We start from the raw sequence: 25199 nt of genomic DNA, 5'->3' as shown, positions 1-25199 counted from the left end.
GGCAGCAGCTGACAGAATGAGAGGATACAGTCTTAAACTGTGCAAAGGGGAATTTAGGTTGGGTATTAGGAAAAGTTTTTTATGGACGCCGTGCTGCCCGTGTGTCGCTGTGCCCCCGCCCTGTCCCCCAGCACGGTCGCGTTGTGGCGAGGGCAATGGAGCCCCCCGGCAGTACCGCGGGTTTTTATTGAATTGCTCGGTTACAGCAAGCAGGGTCCCAAGGCCAGCCCAAGACCCCCCATCCAGCTCAGCCCCCCGCAGGGCATCAACCCCACGGCAGGGAGCCGGGGCCAGCTCTGTCCTGGCACTCTGACCCCTCCCCAGCACCCACTGTCCCGTCAGATGGTGACACCGTGCCAGCGGGCAGGATGTGCCCAGGCCTCTTCTGTGCAGCTCTGGGGGGCTGCAGTGCCCCAAAGCCCTGTGACCCTGGCTCGTGCTGTGGTGACAACCAGGGAGCGTCCATGGTACGCCATGGCCCGCTCAGACAGCGCTCTCCTGGTAGCTGTCATCCTCCAGGAACCTGCTCAGCCTCCTCCCGGGGCTGGGGGCTGCATCCTGCCCTGGGGCTGCGACCTCCCCGGCGTCCCCATCGCTCTGCTCCTGGGCAAAGTGCATGAAGACCTGCAGGAATGGCAGGATGAGAGATGGCACCGTGGGACAGGGCCACCACACCCTCACACCGCCTCCCCCATCACCTGGTCCAGCGTGGTCTGGGACACCGAGTAGTCCTCTATGTGGCAGGGGCCACGGTGGGCGGCCAGGAGGCTGAAGACGGTGGCCAGGGAGGCGACACGGGCAGGGAGGTGGTACTGCAGCAGCCCCCCGTGCTGCTCCCGCAGCACAATGCCGGGGAAATGCTGCTGCAGCAGGGTCTGCACCGCCGCTGGGCCAGGGCCCCCCGCCCTCACCACCACCGTGTACCCATCCCCAAACCTGCGGGGAGAGGGGACACTGCTGTGAGCACTGGCATGGCCACCACCCTCTGGAGACCCCTGAGCCCCCACCCCAGTACCTGTTCTTGAGGTGCTGGACGCTGCCCAGGCAGCGGAACCGGCCGTTGACCATGATGGCCATCCTGGTGCAGAGCGCCTCGCACTCCTCCATGCTGGGGGGGACACGAGTGAGCCCCCCAGGGCAGAGGGACACCCCCTTCTGGAGGTGCTACCCCATAGGGGGGTTATGGGGTGTAGCAGACTCCATGGAGCTGGCTAGAGCTCCATGGAGGGCTGAGATTTAACAGTAGGAACTGCTGAGTCATGATGACACAGCAAAATAAGCTCCTGTCTTCTGCCTAGCTTATCTCTGTAACTCCATAGGTCACTTTTTCCCTAACCTTTACTGTTGGACAAGTTTGGATCTCCCTATACTCTATGAAAAGGGGCTGTCTTAGCCCATCTGACAGAAGAAGAGTTGTCGCTGGAACCCTTCACAGACTCCTGAATAAACCATCGCTGTGGAACTGCCAGGACGCTCTTTCCCTTCTCTCGCTGTCTGCCTCTGCCCCTAGCCCTACGGCGCTTTTGGCGAGCACGAGCTGAAATCCCAAGAGAGCTGATAATCACTAATGAGCTGAAAATCACTCTGATTGCCAAAGGTAGCCACGGAGCAGTGTAGGTGTTCACACTGTCTCCCAGAGGGACTGAGTGATCTGGATAAGGACTGCTTTGCTCGGGGTTAAGCCCAATTTGAGGGCTGCGGGGGCTTGGGGGAGACCAGCACCCCCCCTGCCTTAACAATGGGGTGCTCCCCTTTGTGGGGGACTCACCTGTGGGACGTGAGCACCACGGACCGTCCGTCCCGGATCACGCCGAGGATTCGCTCCCACAGGAACCGCCGGGCTTGCGGGTCCATCCCCGTCGTGGGCTCATCCTGCAACGGGCCCAGGGTCAGCCTGGGCAGGACCCTGGTGCTGCTGTGGGGCCTCCCAGTGCCCCCCTCACCAGGAAAACAACGGGGGGGCAGCCGAGCAGGGCGATGGCCGTGGAGAGCTTGCGTTTGTTGCCCCCGCTGTACTTGCCCGCCGGCCGGTCCGCGTGCGGGGCCAGCCCCAGAGCGGTGATGCCCCACTGAGCCACCTGTGAGAGACACAGGGGTGAGGCTGGGGGGCTCCACACAGGGTGGGGAGGACAGGGAACAGGCCTTACCCTGGGGGTCTCCTCCTCTGGGATGCCACGCAGGCGGCTGTAGAATTCCAGGTGCTCCCGCCCCGTCAGCAGGTCCGTGATGGCGTCAAACTGGGGGCAGTAACCCATGTGCTGGTGGACAGACTGGAGGTCGGTGAGCACGCTGTGGGATGGGGATGGGTGAGAACAGGATGGGGACAGGTGAGCATGGGGCAGGGACAGGTGAGTATGGGACAGGGACAGGTGAGCACACTGTGGGATGGGGACAGGTAGAGTATGGGACAGGGAGAGGTAAGCATGTTGTGGGATGGAGACATGTGCCAGGGATCCTGTGGGAATAGGGACAAGCAGCTGCAGGGATGAGGATGAGGATGAAGCAGGCTGCAGGGCAAAGGGCCAGGAAGAGCACAGGGGGGACAGAGATGATGGCATAGGTGCTGTGGGGACATGGAGAGGGATCCAAGCCATGGAGTCTCTTCATTCACCCACCTGTACCCCTTCAACCAAGCCTCGCCCAGCGTCACCTCCGTGTCCCCTGTCAGCATCTTGAAGGTGGACGTTTTCCCAGCACCGTTCACCCCCAGGAGGCCAAAGCACTGTGGGGGCAGAGCAGGCTCACTGGCAGCCCTGGCCCTGCCCAGAGAGCTGTCTGTCTGTCCATCTGTCCCTCACCTCCCCGGGGGGGATGGCCACGCAGAGCCGGTCCACAGCCGGAGCCTTCCTGCGCCGGTACACCTGCATGGAGCAGAGGGGACACTGGCTGCTCCCTCCTGTCACTGCCAGGGGTCCTGGGTGGGCTGGAGCTCACAGCAGGGCCCAGTCCCACCCACCCACCTTGGTCAGGTCCTTCAGAAGCAGGAGGTGGCCGTGTGGGGGGATGCTGGCCACCCTCGCCCGCTCCCTGGCCACGTCCTGGTCCTCATCTCCTAGCGAGGGCAACTCCAGAGCCCGTGGGCTGTGGGAACAGTGGTAAGGGCACATCCAGGGCTGTCCACGCCCTTGAGCATCCCCAGGGTGCTGTGCCCAGTTCTGTATCCAGTTTAGGAAGGACGTTGAGACACTTGAACACATCCAAAGGAAGGCAACAAGGCTGGTGAGGGGCTTGGAACATAAACCCTATGAGAGATGACTGAAGGAGCTGGGGGTGCTCAGCCTGGAGAAAAGGAGACTCAGGGGTGCCCCCATCACTCTCTAAACTCCCTGAAAGGTGCCTGTGCTCAGCTGGGGCTGGGCTCTTTCGCCAGGCAGCACTGACACAACCAGAGCACACAGCCTCAAGCTGCACCAAGGGAAATACAGGTTGGATATTAGGAAAAAGGTTTTTATGGAAAGAGTGATAAAGCAGTGGAATCATCTGCCTGGGGAGGTGGTGGAGTCACCATCCCTGGGCGTGTTTAAAAAATCCTGGATGTCGCATTCAGTGCCAGGATTTAGTTGAGGTGTTGGGGCTGGGATGGACTTGATGAGTTTAAAAAGGTCTCTTCCAACCCGGTGATTCTGTGATTCTGATTCTCAGTGATTCTGGGATTCTGGGATTCTGATTCCCAGTGATTCTGGGATTCTGGGATTCTGATTCTCAGTGGTTCTGTGATTCTGATTCTCAGTGATTCTGGGATTCTGGGATTCTGGGATTCTGATTCTCAGTGATTCTGGGATTCTGATTCTCAGTGGTTCTGGGATTCTGGGATTCTGCTCACCCCAGGCGCAGGAAGAAGCGGTGGTACTGCAGCAGGAGGGTGAAGAGGAAGAAGACGATGCCCTCGATGGCCATGGCAAACATGTTCTTCCCTGCCAGCTCCCAGGAGAGGGGGGACACGAAGCGCTTGTCCCCTGCAAGCAGCCAGAGGGGCTGTAGGAATAGGGGACCCCTGTGCTGGGCTTTGAGGAGGGTGAGCAGCCCTGACACCCCCAGACTCACCAAACCTCTCAAAGGCATCAGCCATTGCCTGGTTCTTCACCATGTCAATGAGGCCTCGGCCCAAGCAGAAGTGGGGGAAGATGAGGAAAACCTTCTTCAGGACACGGTTGATGTCATTGAGGTTCTGATGGGGCAGCAAGGAGAGGGGTGGGGGAGCTGGCACTGGCACTGCAGGGAAGGAATGGGGGGTGCAGAGCATCCCAAGGCTCATCCCAAGACTCACCTGGTCCACAAAGAGCTCCAGCACAAAGGTGGCCACACTGCCGTTGATGCCAATGAAGAGGTTGATGCAGGTCAGGGCCACGTAGGCAGTGCTGGGGATGCTGAAGAGGAAGGAGGCTGGATACATCAGGGGAGTGATGGACCATCTGCAGGGGGCACAGCAGGGCCTGGCTGAGGTGCACATCCCGACCTGGGGGGCTTGAGAGTGCACCCAACCCTCGCAAGCACCACAACCCCTCACCCCGGCTGCCCCCAGCCCCACAACCCCCTCGCCCCTGCTGGGCTCTGCTGCCCCATCACCCGTAGAGCAGCAGCAGCAGCACCAGGGAGGGCAGGTTGGCCGAGGACACGTAGGATTCCTGCTGGAAGCAGAGGAAGATGAGGATGACCAGCACTGCGGGGACCAGGTAGTTGCACTGAGGGCGTAGAAAAGCAAGGAAAGGGGTCAGGGCTGGGACCAGACCCTTTGGAACTCATCCCTGTCCCCATCCCCATTCCCCACCATGTCCCAGGCGAAGTTGCCCAGCCAGTAGGTGATGGGCTTCATCCCGCTGACAAACTGAAGGTGCTTGGCCTTGCTGACCCTCTCCTCAATGAGGAAGACGACGAAGCTGGCTGGGACGAAGGACATGGCGAAGATCACGCAGATGGAGACCAGCACGTCCACAGAGGTGGCCATCCTGCCGAGGAGGGGGGAGAGCTCAGTGGGAGCCAGAGGGGGCTGTGGGACCCCCCTGCCCACACTCACAGGGCGGCCTCGCTGAGCTGCTCCTTGGTGAGGTTCAGGGGGTGGTTGGTGGCCGTGATGCCGAAACGTGCGGGGTCGGTGCCGGGGGGCAGCCGGGCTCGCAGCAGCCCATTGCTGGCCACGTTGAGGAAGGAAACCATGGCGTGCCAGCCCTTGTTGTTGAACCAAACCTGCAGGATGGGGAGGGCCGGGCAGCTCAGAGCCCCCCAGCCAAGCTGGCACTGCCCCTGGCTGTGTTTGCAGCACCTGCTCCCACCAGGAGCATCCCCACTCCCCGCCCGGGCTCCTGCTCCCCTGCAGCCCCAGCCATCCTCAGTCCCCCTTGAGAGGACATCGCTGCTGTCACAGACATCTTTTATGAGAAATCCTTTCCTTAGGATTTTTCCTCCTGAGAAGCTGAGAGGCCTCAGGAACAAAATGTAAACAATGATTATCTGCTGCTGTGGAATGCAACAGGTGCATCTGTGATTGGTCTCGTGTGGTTGTTTCTAATTAATGGCCAATCACAGTCAGCTGGCTTGGACAGAGAGCCTGAGCCACAAACCTTTGTTATCATTCTTTGCTATTCTATTCTTAGCTAACATTCAGATGAAACCTTTTCTTCTATTCTTTTAGTATAGTTTTAATGTAATATATATATCATAAAATAATAAATCAAGCCTTCTGAAACACGGAGTCAGATCCTCATCTCTTCCCTCATCCAAGAACCCCTGTGAACACGGTCACAACTGCCACATCCCTGCTGCCCCCAGCTCTCACCCCTGAGGCACACCTTGATATTCCTGCGGGCATCCAAGCCCTCGATGAAGCGGCTGAGGTTGGCCAGGAGCCGATCTGAGGGGCTGCCCTGGGTGCAGGAGCACACAGTGAGGAGGGGTCTCCCAGCACTGGGACCCCCAGAGCTGAGCCAGGGGCTGAGTCCAGCCGTACCAGGGTGATGTTGAGCAGCACACGGAGCTCCAGCACTGCCTGATCCACCTCTGCTGCCGATGGCAGGGCCTGGGAGCTGCCAGCACCAAGGGAGAAGCCGCCGTACCTGCAGGAGAAATGGGGCTCCCAAACCTGCCAGAGAGACTCCCACTGCCAGCACGGCAGGAACTGAGCTTGAGGATCCACGTGGGTCCCTTCCACCCCAGAACTGGAGATTCTACAATTCTGTGAAGCCTGACACCCATTCCCCACTGCCACCCTTGTGCAAACTCAACCCTCCCCTCACCCAGGTGCCAGATAAAGGGCACACAGCAGAGGGGTGAAGGCACCTGGATGATGCCTCTGCCCAGGGACCACTCAGGCCCTCCCCAAACCCACCAGGGATCTCCTGTCTCCCTCCATCCCTGGCTGTGCCAGGCCCCAGCCCCTGCCCAGCTCACCTCTGCTCATTCACCCACTTCTTGTTCCTCAGCCTGAAAGAAATGAGGAGGGGCAAGTCAGAGGAGAGAGGAATCCCCCGAGGGGACATTAGGGCAGCCACATGTCCCCAGCAGTGTCCCCTTCCCCCAGGTGTCCCTGGGGTGTTCCCTTGGTGCCCGTTCCCAGCCCCAGCACTCACTCCTGACGGATGATCTGGGGATAGGTCTTCACCAGGTAGTCAGAGATGTTCCTGCCCGTCAGGTTCTGCAGGATGTCCCCTGTGCCCCTCTGCACCTGTGGGATGGACAGAGGGGCTGGATGGACATCCAGCCCTGTGGCATCCCCAGAGCATCCCCAGTGTCACAGACATCTTTTATGAAAAATCCTTTCCTTAGGAAGCTGAGAGGCCTCAGGAACAAAACAGATAATCAAGTAAACCTTGATTATCTACTGCTGTGGAGTGCAACATGTGGATCTGTGATTGGTCTCATGTGGTTGTTTCTAATTAATGGCCAATCACCACCCAGCTGGCTCAGACAGAGAGTCCAAGCCACAAGCCTTTGTTACCATTCTTTCCTTTTCTATTCTTAGCTAGCCTTCTGATGAAATCCTTTCTTCTATTCTTTTAGTATAGTTTTAATATAATATATATCATAAAATAATAAATCAAGCCTTCTGAAACATGGAGTCAACATCCTCATCTCTTCCCTCATCCTAAGACCCCTGTGAACGCTGTCACACACCACAGCCCCCACAGCCAGCACTGACAGAGCCCTGGGGCTGCCCCTGCCAGGCTGGGGTTACCTGGGGTGGGGGGAGCCCCCCGGCCCCCTCAGGACACTCAGGCAGCATCCTCTGTGCTCCTGGCCCGCTGCACTGACAGGGGGGGGATGGCTTTGTCTGTGTCCAGTTCCCACGCTGCAGCGCCTCCAGCAGGGATGGGGGGGCTGAGGGGGTCCAGAAGCCATCGGGGTGGGAAGCTGGGGGGCACAGCCCTGCCCTGGGCACCGGGGGAGAGAGAGAGAGAGAGACACTCCTGTTACCAGCCTGGCGTGAGCCAGGGGCACCGGGACCCACCGTGGGCGTGCTGGGGGCCCCACAGCATCACACCAGGTGGCAGAGCTGCTCCGTGGGCAGGTGGGTGTGGGAATCCACAAAATCAGAGGGTTTTGGGAAAGCTGCAAAAGGCAGGCCTCAGAGGCAGCAGAACTGTGATTAGAGCTAAGCAGCAGCCATGAGATAGGTCAGCAGAAAAATTATTTAAACTGTAGAAAAGCAAGGATAAATAGAGCAATGGTCTGTGTATTAACGCTTGTCTAGAATAGCTCTCTAAGCTACAGAAAAGTTTATCTAGTGAGATATTAGGAAGGTTAAAGCTTAATAATGAAGCTCTGTGCGTTGTGTTTTAAGGCTTACAAGCAGGTATTGTATTCTAAATAAGCAAGGATTGTTTTAAGAAAAGGTACGTGTGCTTATAGTGGTTGGAGAGAACTACTGTCAGTGTGCTTTTGCTTTGTGTGATTGGTCAAAAAGTTTATAAAGTGAGTCGTAACATTAAGTTCTTGGTCTGCTGCCTGGGATGTGAGCTGCTGGCATCTTCCCATTGTCATAACCATGTAATGAGAGTGATGCTGGAAAATAAAACAGCTCGAGGCACGTTCCACAGCAGCCCCATCCCGTTCGTGATCTGTAAATAGCCCCCCTTGCCGCCGTCAAAGGGCTCTGAGGAGGGGGCTGAACCACCCCCCGGACACTCACCCCTTCCCCTCTTCCTTCATGCACTTGGTGCCGAAGCCGGGCTCAGCCAGGAGCGCCTCCAGCAGCCGGGCTGTGTCGGGATCTCCCGGGGCATCGTTGCTAAAGGGGGACACAGGAGTGAGCTGGTGGCACCGGGGCACCGGGGACACGGCGGGCAGAGGGCTGCGGACGCACCTGAAGAAGGTGAACTGCTGCCCGTACATCCAGGGCTGGAGCTGCAGCGGCGGGTACCTCCCGAAGGGCGGCACGATGAGGCTGAAGAGCAGCGCGATGCACACGAACACGGCGGGGAGGACGATCTGAGCCCGCAGGGGGGGATCAGGGCTGGCTCTGCCTCATGCCCTGCCCCATCCCCTCCCTCCCCTCGGCCCCACCTGCGCCAAGAAGCCGCGGGTGCTGCGCCGAGCGTGGAGCATCCTCTTGGTGAAGAGAGCGCGGAGCTGGCGGCAGGTGAGCGCCCAGCCCCGCACCCGCCCGCACGCCGCCCCCCGCAGCAGGTCCGTCTCCCGGGGCTCCTCCGCTGCCGGGCAGAGACGGATTTGGCAAGGGATTCGTGCCAGGGGGAACAGGGGGCTGGCAGGGGCATCCTCATACCCCAGCAGGGATGGGATGCTGCGTGCGGGAGCCTCAAACTGCCCCAGCCCTCAGCCCAGCAGGGATGGGATGCTGCATGCAGGAGCCCCCAGCCCCCCCAGACAGCCCCCAGCCCCCCCCAAACTGCCCCCAGCCCTCACCCCAGCAGGGATGGGATGCTGCATGCAGGAGCCCCCAGCCCCCTCAAACAAACCCCAGCCCCCCCAAACAGCCCCCAGCTCCCCCAAACTGCCCCCAGCCCTCATCCCAGCAGGGATGGGATGCTGCATGCAGGAGATCCAAGCCCCCCCAAACTCCCCCCAGCTCCTACCTCGCCGAGCTCCTTTGGCTCAATGTAAAGGAGAGGAGAGAGGGGTTACAACCAGTGCCCACCCAGGGCAGAGCTGGTGCCCCAAACCATCACAGCCCCCCCAGACAGGCTGTCCCTGTGCCAGTTCTCCCTCAAGAGTTCTCTTTTATTCCCCTTGGGATTTCATATCCCATCCCAACTCCTGCGCAGAGCAGGGCTTCCCCAAAGCCACCCTCATCCCAGATCTTTGCTCTGGGGACACCCCAAAACTGGCAGGTAGCTGTGCTGCCCGAGGGTCCCTCAGTACCCCCAGCTTGAAGGGATGGCTGCTTGGAGGGACAGCTGCCCAGACGTTACTTTGGTTTTTTAAGATTTTCTAAGCTTTCTGATATTGACATTCTTGTGGTGAACTTTCTCAGACACTTTCTGTAAATAACTAATTGTTTTGTCTTCTTTTATGGAGGAGGAGAAAGTTGATGGAGCGTTAGTTTGACCAGTGTCATTGGAGAGGTGGCACTGTCACCCTCCAATCCGCTGTCACTTTTGGAAAACTATAAATGTTGGAGTCAGGAAAATAAACGCTCTGTTTCTTCCTTCACTTTGAGAAAGTAGTGTGCTTGTGCTCTTTTGTGTCGTATGGTGACACCCAGATGGACTTGTGCCATCACCCCAGCCCAGGAGAAGCAGGTGGGGAGCACTCAGCACAGCTCAGGGGTCCCACCTCCCCCATCCTTACCCAGCTCTCCATCGACCACATCCCCATCTCCCATCTCGCCAGGGACTGCTCCTTTCATGGTGCCTGAAAAAATGAGGACAAGATGCCAGGGCAGGACTGTCACCCTGGTTTATTAAGATTTTCTAAGCCTTCTGAGGTTGACATTCTTGTAGTGAACTTTCTCGCACGCTTTCTGTAAATAACTCATTGGTTTGCATTCTTTTATGGAGGAGGAGAAATTTGATGGACTGTTGGTTGGTCCAGTGTCATTGGAGAGGTGGCACTGTCACCCTCCAATCCACTGCCACTTTTAGAAAACTATAAATGTTAGAGTCAGAAAATAAACTTCCCTTTTTCTTCACCTTAAGAACAGTGGTGTGCGCTTGTGTTTTTTCGTGTCCAATAGTGATACAAGACCAAGGCCACAGGCTGTGACACATCTGCATCCATGGCTGTCCCCAGCCTTTGCAGGGCGCTGGGGACACCCCACCCCTCTGCTCTGGGCTGCTGAGCACCTCCCCAGCCCTCTCTGTACCCCAGAGCTCAGCTCCAGCCAGGACTGAGGGGTTTTACCTGTGGTGTCAGCGTCCAGCGCTGTGTCCTCGGCCACCTTCAGGAATATCTGGGGGTGTGGGAGGGCTGGTGTTAAACACACACCCCCAGTGAGGGAAACCCCCTGCTCACAGGCACCCCAGGAGCCCCTTGAGCACAGCCCCCCTGGGTACCTCTTCCAGAGTGGTGTCAGAGATGCCGTAGCTGGAGACCCCCAGCTCCCCCAGGCGTGCGTCCAGCTCACGGAACAGCTCCCCAAAGGCCCCATCCCTGGCCCCGCTGTAGGGCAGGACAAACAGCACCTCGTGCCCGATGTCCTCCACCAGCCTGGAGCCAGGGACCAGCTTCTGGATCAGCGCCGACAGCTGGGCCACATCTGGAGGGATGGGCAGGGCTGGAAACCCTGGAAACCCTGGAAACCTCAGGGGCAGGAGCCACTGGCTGGCACAGCTGGCCACAGCTCCGTGTGCCCAGCCTGAGGGTCCCAGGATAGATGGAGGGGATGGAGATCCCCCTCTGCACCTCCAGTGAGAGGAGGAGAGGGGCCACATGCACCCCCAGCCCACCTGGCTGATGGGGGATGTTTGGGGAGCAGCTGGGGGTGACACTGAGGGGACAAAACGCTCACCCACGGCGCTGGCATCACTGCCCCGCTCGCTGCCCAGGCCTGTGTCACTGCTGTGCTCCGAGTCACTGCCATCCTGCAGGAAAGGGGGGCTGGAGCCTGGCACCCCACAGCAGGACCTGGCCCCCAGTGCCCCCCAGTACCCAGGATGGAGACACTGGTGTCGCCCCGATTTGTTAAGGTTTTCTAACCCTTCTGATGTTGACATTCTTGTTGCAAACTTTCTCACACACTTCCTGTAAATAACTTATTGTTTTGCATTCCTTGATGGAGGAGGAGAAATTTGATGGACTGTTGGTTTGTCCAGTGTCATTGGAGAGGTGGCACTGTCACCCTCCAATCCACTGTCTCTTTTGGAAAACTATAAATGTTGGAGTCAGAAAATAAACTTCCCTTCTCTTCACCTTGAGAGCAGCGGTGTGTGTGCATCATGTTGTTTTGTGTCCTGTAGTGACACACTGGCTGCCCTTTGGGGGATGATCACCACGGTGAGGCTCCCACCTTTTTGGTGACACCGGGGACGGTGCCGGTGCTGCCGCCTGTCCCGCTCCTGTCCCGCTTCACCAGGGTGAGGTGGTAGCCCGTGCCAAGCCTGGCCTTGAGGAAGAGGGGAGACCCACAGCAGCAGAGCCGGCCCTGGGAGATGATGGCAGTGCGGTCCCCCAGCAGCTCCGCCTCGTCCATGTAGTGGGTGGACAGGATGATGGTGCGACCTGGGGACCAGCAATGGGCTTGACCCCCCTTGCTGGACCCCCACATTGCAGGTTCTTCCCTCAGAGGGTGAAGTGGGGCGTCGCAGCCCCACCTTTGCGGTACTTGAGCAGCAGCTCCCAGATGCTGCGGCGGGAGAAGGGATCGACGCCGGCCGTGGGCTCATCCAGGATCACCACGCGGGAGCCGCCCACGAAGGCGATGGCCACCGAGAGCTTCCTCTGCATGCCGCCTGCAGAGGGACGGCGTTGGGGGGGCTCGGAGCCATGGAGCCCCGCCCCGGCACCCAGCCCGACCCCCGCACGAACCCGAGAGGTTCCTGGTCTGCTCCCGGCGCTTGTGGGGCAGCCCCGTGTCCTGCAGCAGCTGCTCCATCTCCAACTGCACCTGCTGCTCCGAGAGCCCCTTCAGCCGCCCGTAGAACCAGACGTGCTCCTCCACCGTCAGGCTGTGGGGGGGAAAGGTAAGGTGAGAGGTGTTGGGGAAGATGAAACAGGAAAGCCTTATCAATATGATTGCCTGGCAAAAGATTTTGAGAATATGGAAACTATAAGTGAGATTGAAATGAAAGCAAGCTTTGAGATCCTTTAGTTACTGAACAATGGGAAAACAATGGTGTGGCTGGCTGAAGGTAATCCCCTTTTGATGAAACAACACCCTCTGCTTGCAGACAGCTCCACGGGTCCGAGCAGGCCCCAGTAACCTGGCAGAAGGGCCCAAAGAGGAGTTTTTAGGGTTTAAAATGTAACAGAGTATGGTAATGTAGTGATTCTTATAGGCCGTATGTAAATGCTATAGGATTTGTATCTTGTACTAGATTGGTCAGTGAGAATTAGAATATTCAACACAGAAGAAGATTTATTGTATTGTAATGGGAACTTCGCTCTCTTAGCTCTTGCCTCTTACCCCTCTTACCCCTTTTACGCTCTTACCCTTTTACTCTCTTACCCTCTCATCCTCTCTACCGCTCTCCTCTCTCAGGCCTGCTCCGAGCTGTGGCTGGCAGCTCCCAGCAGGGCCCTGCACCCAGGCCCTTTGCAATAAACCCCAAGTTCCATGACCTGGCTGCAGAGATCTCTCATCTCCATCCATCCCGACCGTCCTGCCCCCCAACACTCCGACAGAGGGGCACAAGGATTGAGGGGACAGCCCTGCATCACTCCCCACCCCACCCCAGCCCTGCCTACATGTCGAAGAGCACGTTGTGCTGGGGACACGTCCCCATGGACTTGCGGATGCTGTCGATATCAGAGCGGATGTCCCAGCCCAGGATATAAGCAGTGCCCGAGGTGGGGGGCAGGAGGCCAGTCAGGATGGACCTGGAAGCGGTGAGAAAAGTGGGTCATGGAGCACAGGGGCAGCAAGGCTTGGGCCAGGGTATCCTCTCCTGTGTGGGGACAGAATCAGGCTCAGCTCCTGTCCCCAGCCATGGCCACGCAGCCCCTCTGGGGTGGCTCACATGGTGGTGGTCTTTCCAGCGCCGTTGTGGCCCAGGAAGGATGTGATCTGCCCCTCGTAGAAGTCCAGGCTCAGCCCGTTGACGGCCGCACGGCCGCTGCTGCCATAGACCTTCACCAGGTTGCGGATGGAGACGCCGGGCTGGAGATCAGCAGGTGGCTCCTCCACCAGCACTGGAAGCCACCAAGGGGTCACACCCCAGCCAGGACCCCTTTGGCAGCAATCCCAAACCTCCCCGGCAGCAACCCCAGAACCCTCTTGGCAGTGACCCCAAACCTCCCCAGCAGTGACCCCAAAACCCCCTTGTCAGTGACCCCAAAGCCTCCCTGGCAATGACCCCAAAATACCTCAGCAACTCTGTCCCAAACACCAGCTCTGTCCCCAAAGGTTTCCCCAAAGGTGTCCCCAGCCCTGTCTCCAGAGGTGTCTCCAGAGATGTCCCCTTGCCATGGGGTGCAGGGCCCTCCACTGGGGAGCAAGGCCTGAGCTGGAGGGCTCTATGGCTGCTGCCCTCAGCCAGGCAGCTGCAGGGTGGGCAGGGACTCACCTTGGGGTGCAGTGTGGGAGCTGCTGTGGTACAGGGAATGCCCAGATGAGGATGACTCTCCAAACCAGTAGCTCTTCATGAAAGGGAAATTCCAGGGCTTGGGGATCCCGTACTGACCTGCAGCAGAAGGGGTTAAGTGGGGCCAGGGCTGAGTGGCAGCTGGGGCTCAGGAGAGCTGCACTCACCTGGGAAGACACCCTCAATGTACCAGGTGGCCAGGCCATAGAGGACAGCGTCCAGCAGCAGCAGCCCCATGGCTGCAGCAAAGCTGTACGGGTCTCCTGGCACGGGGCTGGCAGCCAGGTTGTGCCACTGGATGCCCACCCCCTGCTCCTCGTAGAGAGAGAAGTAATCACAGCCGAAACCAAAGGCCACGGGGGACAGCAGGCTCTGAGGACAGCCAGAAAGGCAGTGAGGGCAAAAACTGACCTGGGGGGGGTGCAGCCCAAAGCCCCCCAGCCAGAGCAGCAGGGGCATGGCAGAGGGGCAGATCCCAGCTCACCACAAGGACACGGAGTGGGAAGGTGATGTAGTCGCGCCAGGCCACGCACAGTACGTAGGGCAGGTACAGAGAGAAGTAAATGATGCCACCGCACGCCGAGGCCAGGTTGGCACGGGGGAAGAAGGTGCTGATGAGGAAGCATTGGCTGATGGTGGCCACTGAGAAGGTGCCGAGGAAGAGGAAGATGACTGCTGGGTCACTGTAGGGCAGGATGTTTCCCAGCTGTGGATGGAGGCAGGTTGGAGCTTGTGGAGCCGCCCACGCTGGCTCCCACCCATGCTGTCCCCTGAGACCTGCAACCTGCCTTGAGGATGAGGACAAGGAGGGCAGAGCTGAGGAGGAAGGGGATGAAGCTGCTGAGGAACCAGCTGAGCCAGAGGATCCCGCTGCTCAGCCCCATGGTCTTCATGGTCTCCTTGAGACGCGTCTCCTTCTCGTGCACCACCCCCTTGATGATCATGGCCACTGAGTAGATCCAGGCCAGAGTCATGAAGAGAGGCAGCGAGCGGTTCAGGACCCTCAAGAACCTGGGCAGATACCACCAGCCATTCCACCCTTAGCTCCACACCCCTGGGCCTCTCTTGAGCCAGGGACACCAGGGCACGACTAGCCCTGTGCCACCTCCCCAGTGCAGGATGCTTGGATGTGTCCCCCACTGCAGCAGGGGGGGTCACCCAACCATCCCAGGGTGTGGGACTGCCCCTCTACTCACACATCATCCACGTAGCAGGGGTAGGGCATCTGCTGGACGTAGACCCCAGTCCGTGGGGCAGCCCCAGTGTGCACCCTCACCACCGCCTGCTCCACCAGGTCCTGGATGTACACAAAGCCCCCCCAGACGTAGCGCAGGTCACTGAAGGGATCAGCTGCAGGGCCTGGGTCCCAAAACCTGGGGGCAGAGCACGGTGCTGGCACCAGGGATCCCCTGGCAACCAGCACAGGGTGGCCATGGACACAGGCAGCATCCCCCAACCTGTCCTTGATCTTGTTGGTCCTCGTGACGTCGTCGATGTCCATGCGGATCTTGTAGCGGATGTGGGGTGGCAGGCCGGGGGCTGTGGCATTGATGGGGGGCTGGAAGACCACTGCTGCCCAAAACTGCTGCTCCTCCAGCAGCTCCAGGGCTCGGGCTACCAGCTGCTCCTCGGTGGCCACTGCCTCGATCTTGTCCAGGCAGACACACTGTGGGAGGGCAGGTAGGGCTCAGCCAGCACGGGTGGTGCAAGGGGCCAGCCCCCCACAGCAGGGTGACACAAACCTCCATGAACTGTGACAGCGTGCTCAGGACTGCGTCCACATCAGCGTACACCTGGTGCCAGGTGAGGCCTGGTCCCCCTGCTGGCCCCGTCAGGAATGTGACCAGCTCTGGCAGCTTCCAGGAGGTGCCGTTGAGGAACCCGTCCAGGAGCTGGGCTGTGCTCGGGGCAAGCAGCAGGTCCTGCAAAGCAGCAGGGTATGGGAGGCCATGCAGCCCACCCTGCTCCAGCTGCATCCCACCCCGTTCCTGGCCAGTTGCACCCCAGCACAGCCCATCTTGCACCCCACAGCAATGGGAGGAGTCTGGGGTCACACACCTGGAGCACCTGCATCTCCAGGCTGCTGTTGAGGAGGGTGTAGATTCGGGGTCCCAGCTCCTGCCAGGCACCCCCCAACTCCCCCAGCACAGCCAGCTCCCGGAAGGTTCGGTTCACCTGTGAGAGGGAGGTGAGGCAGACGTGGGATGAGACCCCCCCGACCCCTGCAGCCCCCCTGCAGCCCCCACTCACCTCAGCCATGACACTGTCGGGGCCAGGCCCAGGTGGGGTGTACAGGATCTTCCCCACAAAGAGAGGCTTGATCCCCCGCCAGAAGATCTGTGAGAGGGGGCTGGACTCCAGGCTGCGGAGCAGCTCCCTGCAGAAGGGACCTGGGGGTGCAGAGCTGAGCCCTCACCACCAGCCCCCCACCAGCAGTCCCCCACAGCCCCCGGCTGAGCCTCCCACAGCCCCCCACTCACTGGTGCTGCCCGAGGCCACGGGTCTGTGCTCCGAGCTGTTCCTGTCCAGGAAGGCTTTGACATCGTTGTCCTCGTACCAGTTGAGGGAGGGGATCCTGAGCCCCCCGCCCTCGGGGTGGCCACAGGCAATGCGGGACAGGGCTCTGAAGGCGCCCGTGCTGCTGTTGGGGGCCCTCAGCCCCGCAATCTCCTGACGCAGCTCGGCCAGGCAGGGCATGGAGGAGACCTGGGGAGAGTGGGGTGAGAGTGGAGAGGGGCAGTGGGGGACAGGGACACGGGGGGGTGGGCAGGGGGCAGGGGAATGAGGGGTGTACCTCCTCCATCAGGGATGCTGCATCCCGCAGGAAGCTGCCCAAAGCTTCCACGGTGCCAGCGATTCCGCCCAGCTCTGAGCTCAGCTGCTCCTACAAGGGGCATGAGAAGGGGTCAGGGGAGGTCAGGGGGTCTCTGGCTCCTTCCAGCACCCGGCCGCGCTGGGGGCTCACCGCCAGGAGTCGTGGGAAGTCCATCTGGGAGAGGAAGGAGCCCTCCATGGCACGGAGCTGGGAGCTGGGCAGCGCGCAGAGCTCTCGCTGCAGGCTCTGGGTGGAGTCGGCGTCGCCGCCCACCAGGAACCCCCCCAGGACCGAGGCGTTGCAGACCAGGAGCTTCAGCGGGAGGCGAAGGCTCGCCAAGGAGAACTGGAAGGAGAGGGGCAGTCACGATGCGGGCACCGGGAGCGGACACCGGGAACGGGCACCGGGAGTGAACACCGGGAGCGGGCACCGGGAGTGAACACCGGGAGTGAACACCGGGAGCGGGCACCGGGAATGGGCACCGCGGGACACTCACGATGCGGGGGCTGAGCCGAGCCCCCATCAGCTCATCCACCAGCGCCGGGGGCAGAGATGTGTTGGCCCGCAGGAACTGGGAGAAGGTCTCGTCCTCTCTCAAGTATTCCCTCACCGGCAGAGCTGGGGGAGCAGGGGTCAGCCAAGGGGTCTGGCTCCCCCGGCACCCCCCGGCCCCGGTGCTCACCCCTCCGCTGGTTGCCGCTGTCCCGGAGCCGGCGCAGGGCGGGCAGGAGCCGGGCGAAGCTGCTCAGGAGCCGCTGCCCGTGCCCGCGGCGCAGGACCTGCCGGGCTTCGCTCAGGAGACGGGAGATGCTGTGACACGGGACATGGGACGGGCAGTGAGACCCCGGGCCAGCCCCGCTGTGCCCCGCAGCTGCCCAGCCCCGCCGCTCACATGGAGCCGTCGAAGTTTCCCACCACGCCAGGGGCCTCTCCCGCCGTGGGGTGTCGGAAGCAGGGGTTGTTCATGTTGCAGATGATGCCCTGCAGCCAGGGCAGGGTCCCCGCGGAGGGCAGCGCCTTGTTGGGAAAGTGGCCTGAGGGAGAGGGAGGCAGGTTCAGGGGGGCACTGCAGGACCCCACACACACCCGAGCACCCTGTGACCACCTCCCGTGTTTGTCACCCCGGTGTCACCCCGCACAGGGGCACACAGAGGGGGCTCAGCTGGCTCAGGGACACTCACACTCATGCTGCTTGAAGGGCGGGTGGGATCGCCGCACTGAGATCAAGATAAGGAAGAGGAAGAGGGGCCACAGGATCTCGATAGCCAGCTGGATCTGGGGGAGACGCGAGGCTGATGGGCTCCCGGTCCCCATCAGCGTCCGGGCCTCTGCCTGCCCCTGTGCCAGGCACCAGCGGCTCGGGGTTGCCCCACCCCGATCGCGCACTCACCCGCTGCCGCCGGCGGTAGGTGAAGTTCTTCCAGAGCAGCAGCCCCAGCTGGGTGCCCACGGCCATCGCTCGGCTCCGGCTGCGAGCAGGGGGGGCAGCCCCAAGCTGGGGGTGACGGTCAGGCTCTCACTGCCTTCTGCTTCGGGGCTTATCACAGCCCGGGCACGGTGCCGGGCACAGCGCTGAGCTCCGGGGCCGGCAGGAGCCGGACGGCATTCCGGCAGCAAAGCTCCTTTCCGGAGCTAAAGGCTCAAATCACATTCTTTCCTAAACCAAAAGCAGCAGAATGGGGCACGAGCTCTGTCCAGGAGCCAGGAGCACGATTCACTGCCCATGCCGGGAGCAGGGAGCAGTCCGGCCCCCCAAGAACGAGCTGGGCAGCCCGGGAGAGGCTGAGACCTGCCCGTGCCTCAGTTTCCCCGTGAGGGGGATGTGGGTGGGGCTCTCATCAGCCCAAGAGCGGAATTGCTCCGGTGCAGCGGGCTCGAGGGCGAGCTCCGACACCCGCATCCCTCTCTGCCAAGTTCCCGGGAATTCACCCACCCCTGGAGCGGGGCCAGCAGCTCCGGGGCCCGGCAGCAAAGCTCTGCCAAGGCGGCTCCGTGACGAGCCCGGTGGTGGCGGCGGCGGCACGACCCAACCCGCAGCGTTCCGCCCGGTGCACCCGCCCACGCCCCGGGGAGAACCGAGCTCCGGGGAGGCTCCCCGGTCCCCGCGAGCCCGGGACAGCACCACCGCCCCCGGACTTGCCCCTCGTTTTGCCCCGGGGCCGGGGGAGCCGCGCACTCACCGCCGCCCCGCGCTCGCCGCCGCCCGCCCGCGCCCGGGGCTAAGCCGGGTCCCGGGAGCAGGCGGGATAAACGGGCACGGGGCAGCGGGATTAGGATCCCGCCTGGGAAATCCGCCTAATCCGCCTGCGGGGCAGGGCACGAGTGGGTCCGGGGGTAGATTCCTCTGGGGATGCACCGGGGTCAGCTGGGGTGACACGGAGAGGAAGAAGGAGCTGCCGGGTGGGGGTGACACGGGGAGACAGAGGTGTCTGAGTGTCCCCATCCGCTGGAACCGGAGCGGAACTGCCGGTCCGGGGGAGCCCCAGCCCTGAGGGGATGGCGGCTCTTTTCGGGACAAAACAACCAGAGAATCCCTGGATCCTCCCAGGGGACTCGCGTGGGAATCTGCTCACTCATCTCACGAGGACGAACACGCCGCATCGCTGCACCGGGGAGTTCGGCGGACCCCGGCAACGGCCGGAGCAACCGCAGCTCCCGGTGCCCTCCAACCAACCCCGCGTCCCCAGCCCGGTTCGGCCGCACGGAGCCCCGCTCTGGGCGGGGTGCGGAGTCACCGGGAGGCGGACGGGCCGGGAGGATGTGGGGATAGCCCGCGGGAGACACGGACAACCCAGGGGGGACGTGGGGACAGCTCGAAGGAACGATGGGGACAGTCCAGAGGGGACATGGGGACAGTTCGGGGCTACGAAGGGGACACGGGGAAAGCCGCGGGGGGGGGGGGCGGGGTGGCACTAAGAGCCTCGGGGGGACGCTGGGGGGACGCATCCGGCCGAGACCAGCGGCCGGGACACGGCCTCGCCTCTCCTGTCGCCCCTCGCAGCCCCCGGCCCGGACCCGCGTTACCTGATGCTGCTGCGCGGCCTCTTTAAGAGACCCCGCGAATCCGCCGGGCGCGCGCAGGCCCCGCCCCTCTCCGCGCTACAAAGTAGCCGTGGGCGTGACGTCACGGGAGCCGGCTCTTAAAGGGGCAGGCACGGCGGGGGGCGGGGAGTGGGAATCCCGCCCCCATGCCATGCCATGGATCCCATCCCACCCCATAGATCCCATACCATGGATCCCATCCCATCCCATAAAATCCCATCCCATGGATCCTATCCCATCCCATGGATCTTGTCCTATACCATCTCATGGATCCCACCCCATCCCATCCCACTCCATCCCATCCCATCCCATCCCATCCCATCCCATCCCATCCCATCCATCCATCCCATCCCATCCCATCCCATCCATCCCATCCCACCACCATCCCATCCCATCCCACCCATCCCATCCATCCCATAGATCCCATCCCATCCCACTCCATCCCATCCCATAGATCCCATCCCATCCCATCCCACTGTTCCCATCCCACTCCATTCCATCCCATCCCATCCCACCCCACCCCACCCTTGGGAGCCCCAGAGAGCAGCAGGCTCTTTGAAACGCAGCATTTCACCCAAGAAAAGGTGGATCCCTTCCCCGACAGGCACCTCCCGTGCTGTCTCGTTAGCATTGTTAATCACTCATTAATTAGCTGCACATCTCTTAACCCCGCAGCCCCTTCCCGGCTCCCGGTCCCCCTACCCGGGACATGCAGCATCCCACCCCAGCACTGTCACTCCGGGGATCTCAGCCAGGTCTGCAGCCCCCCAGGCACAGAGAGACCCGCCTGGGGCTGCAGGAGGCAGCTGCAGCACAGACCAGCTCCGGTTTGTGTTGAAAGGTTTTGAAAGGTCTGTCTTTTTTTTTTTTTTCAAATAAATGGTTCCAGTCTGAGAGCATCCACTTAAAAACCCCATGGGAAAGGAGACGTCGATGGGCAGGGCACTGCCCTGGTGGAGGATGCAGGCGTTGGAGTCAGCCTTGGCTCCAGCCTGGGCCATCAGGTTGCTGCAGTGCTGGGTGTGCCAGCTGTGCCAGCTGTGCCAGCTCCCAGCCCTGCAGCCATCACCGTGGCCTTGAAAACTTGGTCTGTACGAGTTCAGCAAAAAGGGCATTTCCAGCATTTAGAGCTCACACCAGAGCACAAAACTGTGCACACACACATTCACCCACAAACACAATCCCGAGGTCTCTCCCAGATGTGCTTCCCCCGTGTCCTGCTGACCCCAGCCCCTCTCCTCCAGGGCTGAGGAGGGTCCTGCCAGCACAGGGACGAGCAGCAGCACCAGGGGCAGCACAGGCGGCCACTTCTGCTCCTTGCTGAGGGATCCAGGGGCATCCCAGGGCTGTGTGAGAGGTGACACCGTCCAGCCCCAGCTGCTGGAACATCTGCCACCTTCCTGCTTGCAGCTCCTGGGGGAATCTGCTGGGCTCCTCTCTACAAACAGGGTCTTTATTTCCTTGCTCAGAAAAATAGATCCATTTCCAAAGTTTAAAAAAAAAAAAAAAAGAGTTCGAAAAGAGGGAATGATGAAAGTGGAGGCTGGAATGCGGCTGTTGATGAGATGGTGAGGCTGGGGCGGAGCCATCCCGCTCAGTAGCTCTCCTCCTGCTCCTCGTGGTAGTAGCGGTACCCGGGCGGGTCCCCGCTCTGCTCCCCGGCCGCGTTGGCCACCTCGCCCTGGCTGCCCTGGGGGCAGTACTTGGGGTCGTAGATCTGGCGGCCGAGGCCGAAGACCTGCCCGCTCTGGTTGGCGCCCTGGTTGGAGCCCATCTGCAGCGACATGGAGGAGTTGTCACACTTCTCTGTCCCCATCTTGGAATCGTAGATGTGTCTCCTGGTGCCCGGAGCCGTCATGCCCACCTGGAAGGAAGGACAGGATGGAGCTGGGCTCAGCTGCGGCCCTCCCATCCCTCCCCAGCCCGGTGTGGGGCTCACCTGGCTGGCACACTTGTTAGTGCCCATCTGGAGGCTGATGGTGGAGTGGTCCATGGGTGGCAGGATCTGATTTTTGGGGTCGTACAGGTGCCTCCGGGTGCCATAGGCAGTCATGCCAGACTGGCTGGCACACTTGTTTGTGCCCATCTGACAAAGGGGTCTGGTGAGGAACGTGTGCTGCCCCACATGTGCCCCCTGTCCCTATCCCCCCAGCCTGGGGAGCACAGCCAGTGCTCCCTAACCCATTTCATGCTGGCCACAGAGCCAAGATGGTCCCAGATCCCAGGGACACTTGAGGCACTTCATGCCTTAGGTCCCTCCAGCAATGCCTGGAGCTGTGACAGCGCTGAGAATCTGACAGAATTCACAATTCTGGGCACCCTTTGCCCAGATCCCAGCCATGGGACCCCGTGTGGCAGCTCACCTGCAGCCCGATCACACAGTGCCCAGCCTTCATCTTGGCCTCGTCGAAATTCCTCTGCTGCTTCTCCGAGTACTTCACGCCGATGTCCACCCCGCTCTGCAGCCCCTTCGTCTTGGCCTGCCAGGAGCGGCTGTGAGGAAGGGTCCCAAACCCCCCACCCACTCCCCGGGCAGGGGGAGCTGTGGGATCCCACAGGCACCACCCCAAACTCAGGGTCCCAAACTGCTCATCCTCTGTGCTCACCATTCCCGCCAGCGCCAGCAGCGACACCTGCACCTGCGTCAGGTTCCCGCTCTCAAAAAGGTCATTGGCTTCAAAGAGGTCCACGGGGTTCATACCATAGCTGGCCATGGCCTTGATGAAGTTGGAGAGGTTCTCAAGCTGGGGAGAGGTAGAGGGGTGAGCCCTGGAGGGTGATGGCAGAGGAACAGCGGGCGGGTGGCAGCAGAGCTGCACCTACCTGGTGCCAGTTCTGAGCCGAGTGGTTGATCTTCCTCACTGAGTTGGGCTGCAGCTTGTTCATGAGCCTGGAGGGAGGCGGGGGGACATGAGGCTGTGGCAGGAAAAAACCTCAAGGGGCTGCAGGGCATAGGCTCCTTTTGAGAAGGTCCAGCCCAGGCCTCCTCCATGTGGGGCAAATTTCCCCCTCCAGGTCCCTGTTTGTCCTCAGGGCTTTCCCCAGACACAGAAGCCCTGAGGGTGACTCTGGCAGGTCCCACTGGCACGCATCCAACCCACCCTTCCCACCACAAGGGCTGGTGAGGGTCCTTGGTATCCCCCATCTCCTCCCAGCTGGAGCAGCCGGGGCTGGGGGCCATGCCCAGGGCCCCCCAGGACTCACTCGCAGAGGATCACCCCGTCCTTCAGCCCCTTCTGGAAGTCAGGTCCAATCTGTTTTCCTGTCACGCTCTCGATCCACGTCCGCAGCTCAGCCTCCTTCTGTGGATCATACTTCTGGGCAAGCTGGGGGGCAGTGGGGGGACAGCTCAGGCAGGGCCCCAGAGTGCACCCCAAATCCCTCATGGGGACAGTCTCCCCCTCCTTGGTATGGGAGCAGGGACAGGAGCATGAGGGTGATGCTGCCAGCAGACACAGCAGCTTCTGAACCATTCCAAAAGCATGAGAAGGAGCTGCCCATGGGGTTAGGGGGGAGTGACCCCTGGATTTGTCTCTCCCTGTCTGCTGGAGCCCGTGGGAGCTCAGCTCTGAGCCCCAGGGGTCCTGGCCATGAGATGCTCTCCCTTTCCCTTCTGGCAAGGCCCAACCTCCAGCACAGATTCCTCCCTCACCGCGGCTATGCCAGGAATGTGGACGTCTCCTCCCAAATGCAGACCAGCTGCCAGGGCCAGCAGCATCTCTGTCGCCTCAGCCTCTGACCCATAAGGGAAGGGAAAGTTCTCCCGGCCTAGGGAGGGAAGGGCCTGGAAACCCAGAGTGCTGTCCTGCCCCAGCACAGCCCCTCTGGTGCTCAGCTGGCACCTGGGGGCGGCCCCAGGGCATCCACCAACCTCTCACCCATCCTGGTCCTGTTATGTGCCATGAGTCCCTAGGGATCCTAGACACAGAGGGACACTGGGATGGGCACAGTCCAGCCCTGCTGGGTGCTAGGGAGACATCCCAGCTCCAAATGGAAGCTCGACCCACTCAGGACACAGATCACCCTCATGACACCATGTATGTCCTGCCTGGGGCATTCTACAGCTGAAGCCAGTTCCTCTTCCCTCCCCACGGCCAGCCTGAGGATTTCCCAGGGCATGGGGAGTTCCCAGTGGACCAGCCCCAGAGAGATCCCACCACAGCCCAGTCTGCAAGGGCTTCCACAGACTGGGAGCATGTCACTGGCTCAACTGGTTCCCAGTCGGTGATGTCACCTCCATCACACACACCGGGGCAGTCGGACTGGCTCACATCTTGCTGAATCAACATGAAGCACCAAGGCCCCGGTGCATGTCACCGTCTCAGCTGGGGCAGCCCAGCCCCGGGCATGCTGGGGCCCATCCCATCCGCTCCCGTTACGAAATGCAAATCCCAAATTCCCCTGCGAGGCCAGGTAAGGAGCCACCACATCCCACCACCACTTGTCCCTTGTCCTGCCTGCCCTGGAGCAGAACACACTCAAAACACCGGCCACCCGCCCCGGGGTGACCACGGCACGATCTCTGCTCGCCTGGGCACAGCCACCGATCCCCGGGGCTGCTGTGCCCCCTGTGTCCCCCCGGCCCGGCAGGACCCCCGTGCGCTGCCGAGGGGGCAGGAGGATCCCGCCTAGGGGTGCAAACAGCTCAGCCGGAGGCTCCCATCCCTCCTTCCCTTCCCGGGGAAGTCACCGGGGCCAAAAGCCGCATCCCCGGAGAAAACCGCGGGGATGCTGCCGGGTCGGAGCATCCCGTACAGCCATGCGGGACTGCGGGGAAGTGAAGCAGAAAGTGGAGGAGCTTTGTGGAGTTAGTCCGGAGCCGCGGAGGACCGAGGAGATGCCCCGAGCCCCGGCTGTGACGGGAAGGGGTCCTCGCGGTTTGCCAGGGACAGCGGAGCCACCGCACGGGAGGGACCCAACCGCGGTCCCCAAGACACGTTCCTGGGACCCTCTAGGCAGGTTCAGGGCACCCCGAGACTGCGAGCCCAGCTTCGGTATCCCCAGCCCTCAGAGACCTCAGAGTCCTTCAGTTCCGCATCCTCCCGGGAAGCCCCGGATTTCCATCTTCCCGAAATCCCCCAACTTCTCCACTCTTGGCCGGCTCTGAAGTCCTGGGGCACACCGGAAAAACTCCCGCCTCTCCAGAGCCCGGGATGCAAGCGGGACGCCTCAGCAGCACCGGGATGCTCGGCTCTCCCGGGCCCCCAGGAGCACCGGCAGCCACAGCGCCCGCTGGCCCCGGTATCCCCCAGCCCCCGCTTCACCCGCGCCCGGTGGTCCCGGCACCGCCCGGCCCCCGCCGCGGCTCACCCGGTTCCTGACTTCGGCGGAGAGGCCGTAGGACGGGCCCTTGTTGAACTGGGAGCTGCTCATGGCGGGGAACGGAGCCGGTACCGGAGAGGGGAGCGGGCAACGGGGCCGGTACCGGAGCGGGCTCGGGCGGGGCGGGGGCGGGGTCGGGCCCGGCCCCCCCCGCGTTGATTGGAGGGAGAAATGTCCAAATAAGGGCAGGATCCAAAACGGATCGAGGGGAGGGTCGCGAACTCCGAGATCGCCACTCGGGGAGCGCCGGGACGCACCGAGAGCCCGGGGCCGGAACTGGAGCCGTCCCGGGCACAGGGTACACACGCACACAGAGACAGACGGACACACGCGTGTGCATCCCTGTACGCGGGAGTGCGCACCCTGGCCCACGGGCACGCGTTGTGCGC

The 25199-nt window shown here is 61.5% G+C and overlaps 2 protein-coding genes across 3 annotated transcripts; both read right to left on the bottom strand.

Annotated features, from left to right (window-relative positions):
• Positions 1-181: 181 nt before the first annotated feature.
• Positions 182-19545, bottom strand: ABCA7 (ATP binding cassette subfamily A member 7). 2 transcript variants are annotated; one of them, XM_030966573.1, is made up of 50 exons: positions 19471-19545; positions 17837-18103; positions 17628-17721; positions 17339-17480; positions 17129-17256; positions 16943-17064; positions 16597-16791; positions 16426-16515; positions 16112-16337; positions 15882-16021; positions 15690-15806; positions 15374-15553; positions 15089-15297; positions 14828-15004; positions 14420-14642; positions 14116-14337; positions 13799-14003; positions 13614-13730; positions 13068-13239; positions 12796-12927; positions 11917-12056; positions 11703-11840; positions 11399-11610; positions 10901-10973; positions 10446-10648; positions 10294-10342; positions 9742-9804; positions 8497-8642; positions 8297-8421; positions 8123-8221; positions 7169-7364; positions 6564-6658; positions 6385-6417; positions 5945-6050; positions 5787-5861; positions 5015-5184; positions 4769-4946; positions 4567-4682; positions 4268-4412; positions 4045-4168; positions 3824-3956; positions 2961-3081; positions 2799-2861; positions 2616-2722; positions 2148-2289; positions 1944-2078; positions 1769-1872; positions 1016-1108; positions 699-936; positions 182-624 (listed from the first exon to the last, which is right to left on the bottom strand). In XM_030966573.1, the coding sequence occupies exons 2-50, from the start codon at positions 17900-17902 to the stop codon at positions 484-486; spliced, it is 6720 nt and encodes a 2239-aa protein (XP_030822433.1). In that variant the 5' UTR covers positions 17903-18103; positions 19471-19545; the 3' UTR covers positions 182-483. The 2 variants fall into 2 exon arrangements, with proteins under 2 accessions (XP_030822433.1, XP_030822434.1); XM_030966574.1 differs by having other exon boundaries at positions 182-603.
• A 551-nt stretch (positions 19546-20096) lies between these two features.
• On the bottom strand, positions 20097-24929 carry CNN2 (calponin 2). Its single transcript, XM_030966622.1, has 7 exons — positions 24799-24929; positions 22693-22814; positions 22312-22378; positions 22095-22232; positions 21852-21968; positions 21428-21574; positions 20097-21352 (listed from the first exon to the last, which is right to left on the bottom strand). The coding sequence occupies exons 1-7, from the start codon at positions 24859-24861 to the stop codon at positions 21083-21085; spliced, it is 924 nt and encodes a 307-aa protein (XP_030822482.1). The 5' UTR covers positions 24862-24929; the 3' UTR covers positions 20097-21082.
• Between the last annotated feature and the right edge of the window lie 270 nt (positions 24930-25199).

The sequence above is a fragment of the Camarhynchus parvulus genome, chromosome 28, assembly GCF_901933205.1.
Source record: "Camarhynchus parvulus chromosome 28, STF_HiC, whole genome shotgun sequence".
Lineage (NCBI taxonomy): Eukaryota > Metazoa > Chordata > Aves > Passeriformes > Thraupidae > Camarhynchus > Camarhynchus parvulus.
Note: the sequence above shows the minus strand (reverse complement) of the source record. Positions and strands in the feature narration are given on the sequence as shown.